This window comes from Eutrema salsugineum, unplaced genomic scaffold (assembly GCF_000478725.1).
Source record: "Eutrema salsugineum unplaced genomic scaffold, Eutsalg1_0 scaffold_8, whole genome shotgun sequence".
NCBI classification, from domain to species: Eukaryota; Viridiplantae; Streptophyta; class Magnoliopsida; order Brassicales; family Brassicaceae; genus Eutrema; species Eutrema salsugineum.
In genome coordinates this window covers 12,545,437-12,557,997 of record NW_006256414.1, presented here as the reverse complement: position 1 = coordinate 12,557,997, position 12,561 = coordinate 12,545,437, and the positions used below count along the sequence as shown (strand labels likewise).

General features: G+C 41.9%; 1 protein-coding gene and 1 non-coding gene across 2 annotated transcripts; one reads left to right on the top strand and one right to left on the bottom strand.

Annotated features, from left to right (window-relative positions):
- The first annotated feature begins 5,782 nt into the window (after window positions 1–5,782).
- On the top strand, window positions 5,783–7,495 carry LOC112088908. Its single transcript, XM_024159356.1, has 2 exons — window positions 5,783–6,163; window positions 6,314–7,495. The coding sequence occupies exons 1-2, from the start codon at window positions 5,783–5,785 to the stop codon at window positions 7,493–7,495; spliced, it is 1,563 nt and encodes a 520-aa protein (XP_024015124.1).
- Window positions 6,038–6,143, bottom strand: LOC112082378. The gene has a single exon (XR_002897042.1). It is a non-coding gene; the product is annotated as a small nucleolar RNA R71 (small nucleolar RNA).
- Window positions 7,496–12,561: the final 5,066 nt, after the last annotated feature.

Genomic DNA, 12,561 nt, shown 5'->3' with positions numbered 1-12,561 from the left:
ATCCAGTTCTGAGATATGTACACAAGATTCTCTCTCACAGCTTCTACTTCAAGATTGATGTTGGAAGAGTTCACAAAGGTGATGTGATGCTCCTTGGTGTGGGGCTGAAACAGCTGATGCCAACTCATGAAGATGGGGAACCCTATGAAGGATATGCTTACCCACTTTGCCTTGCCTCTCAATTAGCAAGGTCTTTGATGTTCTACAAAAAGTGCATGTGGGGTTCTACCAAGCAGGATGCAAACCTGACCCATGGATGGGTGGTAACAAAGATCTTGAAGGCCAAGGGGTACAGATTCAAGGAGAACAAGGCAAGGTTTGATCTGATTAATGAAGCCCATTTGTGTAAGATCGGTTTCCTTCAAGGAAGAGTTGGTTCCAAGGTAGTTTACAACTTCAAGACTCTCAATAGTGAGCCAGCACAAACTCTCCTGCCCAATCCCTCCATCACCATAGTCCAAGTAAAGAGGAACATTCACTTCTTCTTGCTGAAGGAAGAGCTGTACAATGTCCAAACTGATCCACCAATCCTCACATACAAGCAAGCTTGCAGAGAAGAAGCCTCCAAGGGAAAGAAAGCAACCGCTGAAGATGCTACCACAAGTGCTGCTGGTGCTCAAGATGCTGATCTGCCTCCACCTCAAAAACGTTTTGGTGGAAACAGATACCACTTTGATGATTACAACTGGGAGGAACCAGGCACTTCAGGGTTCAGAGCTCAACAAAAGATTGGTATTCTCCAACATTGGTGCAAGTACCAAGACAAAACCATCCACAAGACGGCCAAGTGCATCAAGGAGATGAAGAAGAGGATCAAGAAGCTTGAAAACCCTTGCAAAGGTGGGTCTCCAGCACGAGTTTCACCAAGGAACAGAGAGAAAGTTGGAGAGAGTTCCATGAACTGCACAGCCCTGGTCACATATGGCACAACTTGGGTGGATCTTGACGACGGTTCTGATGAAGAAAGCCATCATTCTTGGGAGACACCATCCGGTCACACTTCAAACCCCTCTTACTCATTGGGGTCTGACTTCCACAGCTCTTAGGTAACACTCTAAACCTTGTAAATATGCATGTAGATTTTCTTTTTCTTTTTGCATTTTACTTGTTTGTTTTGTTTTCACTCCTTTCTTATGCTTTTATAACACAAGGGACTGTGTTATTTAAGTGTGGGGGAGGAGTTTCATCTTTTACTAATCATGTTTTCTCTGTTCTTATTTTTCACTTTGAGTCTTGAGTCACATTCTTGCATGCATTCATATAGTCTCATCTAAGCATATAAAAAACCAAAAAAAAAATGGAAAAATCTGAAAAATTTTCACAAAAAAATGATCATGTAGTTGCATTCTCATTTTTAGGATTGAGTCTAGATTGCATGTTCATGTAGGTTGCATCTTTCAGGGAGTAATGATAGGTTTTCTAGAGAGTACATCACTTTGAGAACTTGAACTGAATATGCTTGTGAATCTTTTTCTGTGCTTGCAAAGTCTGAAATGATCTGAATCTGAGAAGCAAGTTTGAATTGAACTCAACTCTAATTAAGTGGGAACCTTGAACTTGACTTGAAAATATCTTGTGATGCATTGTTTGAAAAAGCTTGTGGATACCGATATACATACTTGAGCTAGAACCATTGTTTTTACCACCCTTTTTCCTTAGCTCAAGTAGCTGAATCCGCATCATGGATCAGTTCCCTCACCTTGAACCCATCCTTCTTTCAAGCCAATTTTTGTGTGTGAATTGAAAGGCTACCTTGGATCAAACTTAGCAGAAAGTGTTAGGTTTAGAGCGACAAGGGCAGGTCTCATTGAGTGATGTGTTCCAACATCAAGGAACTGAGAGTATTGGCAAGGAATGAGTGTAGGGGAAAAGACTTGTTGGTGAGTGGAAAAAGGTGAGAAGAGTGGAATAGAGAGAGTGGAAATAGCTAGGGGAATGAAAGAAAAAGAAATCAGTCTTGGAGTTTTGAGTTAAAGAAAGTGAGCTCTGGTGTGTTGAAGAGAAAGAGTCTAGCTTCTAAGTAAAAAGAAAAGAAAAGAAGCCAAAGAGCTTAAATGTTTTGAAAAGAAAGAAAAAAAAGAGGCTAGAGGTTGCAAAAGAAAAAGAGCTGAGTAAAGTTTGAACTCCAAGACTTGAGAGTGAAAGTGAAAAGTAAGTCCCCAAGTGAGAGGAAAATAAGTGTGAAAAGTGAGGTTATTGAGAGAGTGAGCAAGTGAGAAAGCTTTGAGTAGAGGGTGGGGTGTGATGAGTCTTTGCCCTTGTATGCATAGGTTGCTTTTTACCTTTAGCACTCTGCCAAAGTTTGATCATTCATAGAGAGATCCCTTTGCTGCATTAAACCCGCTTGAACACTGATGAGATCATTTTAATCTCATAGCCTCTCCCTAGCCAAGCCAGCTTGTTTAAACCTTGCATCATGAGATTCACCTGATAAAAGCTTAATGAATGTGAAAGAGTTGAGAGAGAGAAGAACTTGTGGAGATTCCTTGCTGAGTTGATATATATCTGAGTATGGCTTTGCATTGCATAATTGAGCATGAACTTGAATTCTCATTGTGATCACTTCTCTCAAAAAGGAAATGTGAACTCCCATGCATTCAACCTCTCTCTCTCTTTTGTTCTTGTTTGCTTGAGGACAAGCAAAGGACAAGTGTGGGGGAGTTGATATGTTCATAATTTGCATCATTTAGGTTGTATATTTCATTCCAAAGCATATCTTATTCCATGCATTTTAGGTCCTTAGGGTTTGTTTAGGACTTAGGAGATGCATTAGGTCCCAATGAGTCTTTGCATGTTTTGAGTGTTTATCAGGTGCATTTGGAGTTATTTGGAGTTATTTGGAGTTGAAGAGGTGAATCCAGGAAGAGAAATGGTGATCAAAGCTTGAAAGGAGGTTCTCGGCCATTCTCGCGGACCAGGAAGGTTTTTCTCGGCCATTCTCACGTACCACGGCTGGATTCCTCGGCCAAAACGCGTACTGGCTAATAAATTTCTCGGCCAAAATCTCCCGGTGCAGACACGTTTCCGAAATCGCCTGTCCAGGGAACCTTCCGGTCCGATTCAGCTGTCGGATGTTTCATCAAAGTTATATAGGATTGGATCACGGTTCCAGAGCAAGTGGAATCATGGAATTCGAACGCGTGAGCAGAAAGTTAAGCTCGTCAGAAGAAACTCCTGTCTCGCTGCCGTTTTGGACCGAGCCGATGAGCTCCGAAGAATGCGAAGGACGGTGCACTTCCAGACCGATTCAGTTTACAGGGCCTTCATGAGAATCAGCGATATTTGAGTCCTCTTTCCAGAACATCCGAGATCATTCAATTCGGAGCTATGAGCAAGAAGATACGGTCTCCGGAATGAACACATGTCTAGACGCCTTTCCCTGATCGTGTAAATACACTGTGAAGATGAGCCCTCCAGGAAACCTTCCACTTCCGAAGCACCGAAGCGTCCTTCACCAAAGTTTCTATCCTCTGAAACCGGAATCACACAATTCAGACCAATATCCTGGAAGTTACGCTTCCCGGAATGCGAAGTGGTCCAAGCTGCTCTGAATGCTGCGAGATAGTCTTGCGACCTGGTTAACTCGCAGGCCTGAAGATGAATGCCTGGAAGTTGATGCTGCAAGTTGAGAAGTGCGGGTAAGCTATCACTGGATGAGGCCTGAGGCTCCCGAGCAAGAAAAATGCTAAGTCCACAATCGTGCGATTTAGGCATGCGAGTTGGCCGCGCCTGGAACTAAGCCACACGATCACTCGCAATTTACACCGACTTGAGCCTGCAACCTGGGAGTAATGGAGACCAACCCGCACACATTACTGAAGATCCCTGCTACATAGTCGTGCGAGTTAAGGATCAGAGAAGACTTAGCCGCACAAAGACTCGCAATTCACTCCTGGATGGGCATGCGGCTGAATCTACAAGGTTTTATCTCGTTCAAGCTCCTCTCCTTGGTTGTGCGACTTGGGCATGCGGCTTGGGACTAAAGTATGACCAAGTCGCACATGTACATTCCCCAGAAACCGCCTTGGTCCTGCGAGTTGAAGAAGAAGAAGATTTAGCCGCACAAAGACTCGCAAAACACATCTACTTGGGCGTGCGGCTAAAACTAAGCGATTTAAGTCTCACAAGACAAGTTCTTCACCTGTGCGACTTGGTCATGCGACCTGGGAGACACTGGACTAACTCGCACACTTTCCACTTTATCCACTAAAGCCGGGTCAGGACCCGGTTTGTTCTGGGCTGACCTGGTTTGTTCCGGGCTGACCCGGTTCGTTTTTAGAGACATATAAATAGTTTTTAGGGTTTTTTCCCAAAAACTAAGCTTTATTCCCTTTTGTCTCTTGCCTCTTCTGTGAAAAGACTTCACTAAGAAGAGAAATATCGATTATTGAGTGTTTCATCAAGAGAGTTTAAGAGATCTTTGTGTTTAAAGCTGCTTTCTTCTAAATCTATCATCTATCTCTTCATCTATACACTTCTAATCATATGATTAACAACACATCTTGCAAAGGATCTAGTGTGTTGATCATGATTAGTGAGTAACCTCCATATTAAGGTCTTAGATATGTAGATTAGGGTGCTTAAGTGGTAGATTAGTGAGCTTAAGGGTTAGATCATGCATATTCCATTCTCTACAACCTGTTCTTAATGCTAGATCCATACACATCATATGTGGTCTAGATTCTGGGTATTTCATGCACCAAAAGTGTTTGATGAAATGCCTGAACCAAGGTTGTTAGAGGTTTAAGTGTTCTTCATCATGGGAATGATTGTTTATATGCTTAAATGACAGATTAAACTGGTTATTAATGCTTGCTGATTCATGTTTCACTAATGATGATTAGGTTAGAAGCTGTTTTAGCATAGAAGTTGATACCTTCATGAGAGGATTAGCTTAATCAATGATGTTTAAGTTGAATGGTTTGCTTGATCATATGGTTCATTAGCTCACTAGTTTATCACTGAAGGCACCCTAATCCACTATCATGTCTAAGACCTTTCTCATCATCATACATACATTCTCATCACTTGTCATTTGTTTAGTTCTTTGTTTGATCACTTCTTTAGTCATTTATCTTGTTTTTAAGTTTGTAGTTGTCATTAGTTTATCAAAACCACACTTATTTGCTTGAATTAAGAACCTGATCACATAGTTTAGTGTCTAACGCCACATATGGATTGATAAACCCCTTGTACTACAAGACAGGGGATTGATAACCTCTACAAAGAGCCTTGAAAACTCTTAGTTATCACACACACTCAAACAAACTCCCATACACACGTCTAAACCTAGACTAGCCCTTGATGGTGGAGTAGTATCTACATGCAGTCCTATCTCTGTCACTCTAAACCCAACACTTTTTACCAAGTCTACTAGAAACAAGGTCTCACACATATGCAGGGAATGGCAGGGAACTGTCTGAAGATGATTTGGTTAAAGGCAGGGAACTGTCTGAAGATGAGAGAACAACTATTTGAGCTAGCAAGAGTGGTAAAAAGGGATAAGAGAGCTCAAATATTTTATGGTACCCATGAATTCACAATGACATGCACAAACATGATAATTGGATTGTCAAATTATGGTTTTCACTTAAGAAAGGCTGGAGTTAATCACAACTTGATCCAACTAACACAGAAGCAGCCACAACCTCCAAGGCGTTAAGAGCCTCCACCAGTGTTTGTGGGAGAGAATGACCGGGCCAATGCACACCAATACAGGGCAGGCATTCAAGCTCCTCCAGTCCAAAAAAACAACTTTGAGGTGAAGGCATCGTTGCTTAACATGGTTCAGAACTCAAAGTTCCATGGACTATCTACGGAGGATCCACTACAGCATTTGGATAAGTTTGACAGGGTGTGTGATCTGACTAAGATCAATGGAGTTTCAGAAGAAAACTTCAAGCTAAGGTTTTTTCCCTTCAGCTTGGGAGATAAAGCTCATCAGTGGGAGAAGAACTTAAAAAGAGGATCAATTCAGACTTGGGAGCAGTGTAAACTAGCCTTCTTATCTAAGTTTTTCTCCACCTCAAGGACAACCAAGTTGAGGAACCAGATATTAAGCTTTACCCAGCACAACAATGAAAGCATTGGGGAAGCTGGGAGAGGTTTAGAAGCTACACAAACCAATGTTCCCATCATGGATTTTCTGAGGCTTCACCCTCTAGTACCCTGTATAGAAGAGCCCTTCCAAAGATCAGAAATCAGTTAGACACAGCCTCAAATGGGAACTTTTTGGGTAAAGAGATAAATGCTGCTTGGAGCTAGTAGAAAACTTAGCCATGAGTAATGATACTTCTTGGGAGGATTTTGATAGGCAAACAGAACTGAGGGCTCAAGTAAAGAGCAAAGAATGGAGAAAGACATTAGAGAGCTGCAGAGTAAACATGATAAAGTGTTAGTGGCAACTCAAAAGCCACTACACTTTGTGGGTGAATTTGATGATCAGTCTCCAAGCTTTGACAATGTCAATGAAGAAGGTCTTACCCAAGAGGAGCTGAACTACATAGGGAAGCAGAACAGGTTTCAAAGGTACAATAACTTCAACACCAACCAGAACCTGTCCTATAGAAGCACCAATGTAGCAAACCCTCAAGACCAAGTCTACCCTCCTCAACAAGGTCAACAGAAATTTGTTCACAAAAACCAATTTCAAGGGAACTATCAGCCCAAGCAGCATTTTGTACAGCAGCCACAAGGGTATGGTCAGCAGCAGCCGCAGATTCATGAAAATAACTTCAACAGCCAGCCGCAGCAACACAAGTATCCACCAACATTTGGACAACAGCAGCTGAGTCAGCCACAACCGGTTCAGGAACATCAGATGGGGTCTGATTTATGTGGAGTGTTACAGCAGCTTCTACAAGGTCAACAAAGGGTTGAAAGCAGTTTCTATGATTTGGGTTCTAAGTATGAGACAATGCAACAAAAGATCATTGCATTAGAGAAGAATCAAGCCTCTTCCTCAAGACAACAAGGAACTTTACCTGGTAAACCTGAGCCCAACCCAAAAGAGTATTGTAATGCCAGAACTCTTAGAAGTGGAAAGGAGTTACCAGAGAGAGAACCTAGACAAGTGCTCATTGAGGACAATGAGCAAGTTGGTGGGGAGGCAGCTCAAAGGATTGAGCAAGAAAATCAAGTTGCTGAGAATGATAAGAGCAAAGAGGTGGAACAAGATGTGGTGCCTGAGAAACCCTATGTTCCACCACCAACATACCAGCCTATACTTCTATTTCCAGGGAGGTTTAAGAAGCCGATCTTAGACAAGGCCAGAGCTATCTTTGAGAAGCAACTTGAGAAGACTCAATTCACTACGCCCATCATAGAAGCATTCCTCATGGTTCCACAGCTTGGGAAGTTATTAAAGGATGCCATTTTGAACAAGACAAAGGAACTACAAGGAATGGTGATTCTAAGTCATGAGTGTAGCGCAATAATTAAAAAGAGGACAGTCCCTAGGAAGCTATCTGACCCAGGGACCTTTACACTGCCATGACTATTGGTCCTTTGAAGTTTGCAAGCTGGTTATGTGACTTAGGAGCTTCAGTGAGTTTGATGCCTTACTCTATTGCAAAGAAGCTGAGATTCAATACCTACAAGCCAGCAAGGATATAATTGATACTAGCTGATAGATCTGTGAGGCTTCCCATAGGTTTACTTGAAGATCTACATGTTAAGGTAGGAGGCTTTCAAGTCCCCACTGACTTCATTGTCTTAGAAATGGATGAGGAACCAGTTGATCCACTTATCTTGGGTAAACCTTTCCTTGCAACAGAAGGAGCAACCATTGATGTGAGAGGTGGAATGATTGAGCTGCACCTTGGATCAGAAACTCTTAAGTTTGATGTAAAGGAAATGATGAAGAAGCCAACTATAGAAGGACATATCTTTTATATTGAAACATTGGAAGAGTTTGCTGATGAGCTTCTTGAAGAGTTGAACACTGAAGATCCTCTTCAAGTTGCATTGACTAAAGAACATGGTGAACATGGGTACTTGGCTGAAGAAAGTGAAGCTTACAAGTTGGTTATGGATCAATACAAGGAAGTGGATTCAGAATCAGGGTTCTTGGAGCTGGAAGCAAGCGGCCTTGAGATTCAGGGTATCAGTGGTTCAAGCACAAGTCATGGGGAAATTCATCAGTGTATGGCCGTGGGTCTGGAGGCCTTGAGATTCAGGGTATCAGTGGTTCAAGCACAAGTCATGGGCCAGTTCATCAGTGTATGGCCGTGGGTTTGGAGGCTGAGCAGGAGATCAAGCCGGCTGATGAGATCAACACCAATGGAGCTCCAGCTGATCAGGAGAGCTTCATGGCAGATTGGGATGAGACCACAGCATCCCCTGTTGAGCTCAAACCTCTACACAACAGGGATCAGGTATGCATTTCTTGGCTCTAACTCATCTTACCCTGTCATAATAAATGATAGTTTGCTAGCTCATGAAGAGAGTGCATTGTTGAATGAACTAAGGAAGTTTAGGAGAGCAATTGGTTATTCCCTTGTTGATATAAGAGGAATCTCTCCTAGTGTATGCACCCACAGAATACACCTAGAGGACCAATCTATGTCCTCTATTGAGCACCAGAGGAGACTTAACCTCAACCTTAAAGCGGTGGTTAAGAAGTAGATACTCAAGTTGCTTGAGGTAGGGATTATTTACCCAATCTCTGACTCAAGATGGGTGTCTCCGATCCATGTGATGCCCAAAAAGGGTGGTATTACCGTGGTAAAAAATGATAGGGATGAACTCATAACAATTAGAACTGTTATAGGTCATCGCATGTGCATAGACTATAGAAAACTAAATGCAGCATAAAGAAAAGATCACTTTCCTTTACTATTTATTGATCAGATGTTAGAGAGGTTAGCTAATCATCCCAATTATTGTTTTCTTGATGGATACTCTGGGTTCTTTCTGATTCCCATAGACCCCAGAGACCAAGAGAAAACAACATTTACCTGTCCATATGGTACATATGCATATAGGAGAATGCCCTTTGGCTTGTGCAATGCACCAGCAACCTTTCAAAGGTGCATGATGCATATTTTCTCTGATCTAATAGAACATAAGGTTGAGGTATTCATGGATGATTTCTTAGTCTATGGATCCTCCTTCTCTTCATGTTTGTCCAATCTTTTCTCAGGTCTTGAGGAGATGTGAGGAAGCAAGCCTTGTTCTGAATTGGGAAAAGTGCCACTTCATGGTACAAGAAGGGATACTGCTTGGACACAAGGTATCAGAGGCAGGCATTGAGGTGGACAAGGCAAAGGTTGAGGTGATGGTCAACTTAGAGGCTGTAAACTCAGTGAAAGGGATCAGAAGCTTCTTGGGTCATGCAGAATTCTATAGGAGATTCATCAAGGATTTCTCTAAGATGGCAAGGCCATTGACAAGATTGCTGTGTAAGGATGTGGAGGTTCAGTTTGATGCTGAGTGTGAGGAGGCTTTTCAAAGGATCAAGCAAGCTCTCATCAGTGCTCCCATTGTACAAGAACCAGATTGGATTTTACCTTTTCAGGTAATAACTAATGCCTCTGATTATGGTGTTGGTGCTGTGCTAGGGCAGAAGAAGGACAAGAAGCTCCATGTTATCTACTATGCTAGTAGAACTCTGGACCAAGCTCAAGAGAAATATGCCACTATAGAGAAGGAATTGCTTGCCATTGTCTTTGCCTTTGATAAGTTTAGAAGCTACTTGGTGGGTTCTAAGGGTGTAGTCTACACTGACCATGCTGCTTTGAGGTATCTGATGACGAAGAAAGATGCTAAACCAAGGCTTCTAAGGTGGGTTTTGCTGCTACAAGAATTTGACATGGAGGTCAAAGACAAAAAGCATAGAGAATGAAGTGGCTGATCACTTGTCAAGGATGAGTGTGGACTGTGAGGTCCCCTTGGATGATTCATTGCCAGAAGAAAAGATCATGGCAATACGAGCTTACATGGAGCTTGAGGAGGCTAAGTCCATCAGGGAAAGAAGCTTACCTTGGTTTGCAGATATAGTGAACTACCTGTCTTGTGGTGTGGAGCCACCTGAATTGTATGATTTTGAAAGAAAGAAGTTCTTAAAAGATGTGAAAAAGGTCCTTTTGGGATGAGCCTTACCTCTATGTGCTCAACAAAGATCACTTGTATAGGAGGTGCTTAGTGGAAGAGGAGGTTCAAGGGGTTCTCCAAGAGTGTCATGGACCAGCCTATGGAGGCCATCATGCTGCATTCAAGACAGTTGCTAAAGCTCATCAGCCAGGTTTTTGGTGGCCTACTATGTTCAAAGATGCTCAAGGTGTGGTGTCTAGCTGTGATGCTGTCAGAGACAAGGAAACATCTCGAAAAAGAATAAAATGCCACAGAATCCTATCCTTGAGGTAGAGGTGTTTGATTGTTGGGAGATTGATTTCATGGGACCATTTGTCTCTTCTCATGGAAATCAATACATATTAGTTGCTGTGGACGATGTGTCCAAGTAGGTTGAAGCCATTGCAAGCCCTACCAATGACTCCAAAGTGGTTTGTAAACAGTTCAAGAGCATAATCTTCCCAAGGTTTGGTGTCCCAAGAGTTGTTATCAGTGATGGTGGGACTCATTTTGTGAATAAGACTTTGGAAGGTTTGCTAAGGAACCATGGGTTTAAGCACAAGATAGCAAGTCCATATCATCCCCAAATCAGTGGACAAGTGGAGAACTCCAACAAACAGATAAAGGAAATCCTTGAAAGGACAGTGAGTCATCTAGAAAAGACAGGTCTAAGAAATTAGATGATGCACAATGGGCTTATAGGATTGCTTTTAAAACCCTCATTGGAACCTCACCTTTCAATCTTTTGTATGGGAAAAGCTGCCATCTACTTGTAGAGCTGGAGTACAAGGCTATGTGGGCTGTCAAGTTACTCAACTTTGACATCTAAACAGCTCAAGAGAAGATACTTCTACAGCTTCATGAGCTAGAGGAGATCAGGCTGAATGCTTATGAGAGCTCAAAGATCTACAAGGAGAAAACATAAACTTTGCATGACCAGAAGATCAGGAAGAGAGAATTCAAGGAAGGAGACCTTGTGTTACTGCTTAACTCAAGGCTCAAGCTGTTTCCAGGCAAGTTAAGGTCAAGGTGGTCTGGTCCTTTCAAGATTTTGGAAGTAAGGAGCTATGGAGCTGTGGTACCTGAGGGAAAGAATGGCAACAACTTTGTGGCAAATGGACAAAGCCTTAAGCCTTATTTGGCTAGTTGATAACACCGTATTTTGACCACATTTATGGATCATTTTGAAATACTTTTTCTATGTTTTTAATTGCTTTCAAGTACGTTTATCACGTTTTTCTAGTATTTGTAGTTCCAAGACTCTTTTCAGGAAACTTAGGGAAAATCTAAACAAAATGGATAGAAGACCAGATTTTCAGCTCAGAGTCAAACCGTCAGAAGTTCACCCTCGATTGAAGGCCTTCTCACCGTCTGATCCAGCTCAAATTTTGAGATCTCAAAGATGGAAGTATCAGCTTTCCAGCACACTTTACAACTTGGCAATCCAACGGTTCAATCAAAAGATACGCGAAGAGCAAGATGTCCCGTAAACCTGCCGACAAGCGTTTCCACCTGCGGCCAACAGCCTATTTCCCGCGGTCACAAGCTTCCCGACCGCGGCCAGCCATCCATTCCCCGCGGTCACGCACATCCCGACAGCGGCCAGGCAACTCCGAGTTCGAAGGCCCATTTCTGAAGCCCATATCATTTTCCCAGCCTCAATTCTGGAACCCTAAAGACCAGAGAGCATTTGAGACTATAAATACTTATCATTTAGGTCGTTTTAAAAAAAAAAGAAGAAGAGAGACGAAATACTTTACAATAAATTTTACTTTAAGCTTTGTTTTTAGGTTTAGGGAGAGAGAGATTTGTCTCTTGAACCCTTGTTCTTTTTTTTTCAATTTCGGTTTCTGTTATACTTTTTAATACTATATTTTTGATTTCATTCATCATGTCTGAGTATTTTTATTGTTGGGTCTAAGGGATATTTTCGATGGGGATACATATGTTCGATGAGGATTCCATGAGCTATTGAAGCCGAATCTTAGAACTTTTTCTTCTGAATTCGTTTTTACTGCATGAGAATAGCGTCATGAACTACAATCTGATCCAGATGTTTGGTGACACGAAAGTGTTCATCCGGTGTTAGATCTAGATTGGGAGAGCGAAACAAACATAGGAGTGGAATTGATAGTAGGTTTTTAGCCTACTAAGGTCAATTAACCTCTTGTGTTGTAGCACTTGAGGGTCAATCCAAATGGAGATTATCTAGACACTAAGGCTATGAGGATCAATTCTTAATCCAAGTTTAATGAAACAGGTTGGTGATTAAGTGATCTAAAAACATAAAGCAAACAAGAACAAGCAGTAATTAAGAACAAGCAAACAAGAGAAACTAAACAAACACTCAAATTCAAATAAAGAGAAAGCTAAACCTGTAGATATGATCTTTGATCAGGGTGCTTTAAATGTGAATTCATGATGCTAAGCAAACAATGCAACACTTGCAATTCTTTAGTCTAGACTTCCAAATCAGATTAATTCATTCTC

What these genes read in the sequence shown, in the direction of transcription:
- LOC112088908 (XM_024159356.1), top strand. Translation starts at nt 5,783, where the DNA reads ATGGTTCAGAACTCAAAGTTCCATGGACTATCTACGGAGGATCCACTA. An exon ending in TTCTGAGGCTTCACCCTCTA is followed by an intron (nt 6,164 to 6,313) that starts GTACCCTGTATA and finishes GGATTTTGATAG; the next exon opens with GCAAACAGAACTGAGGGCTC.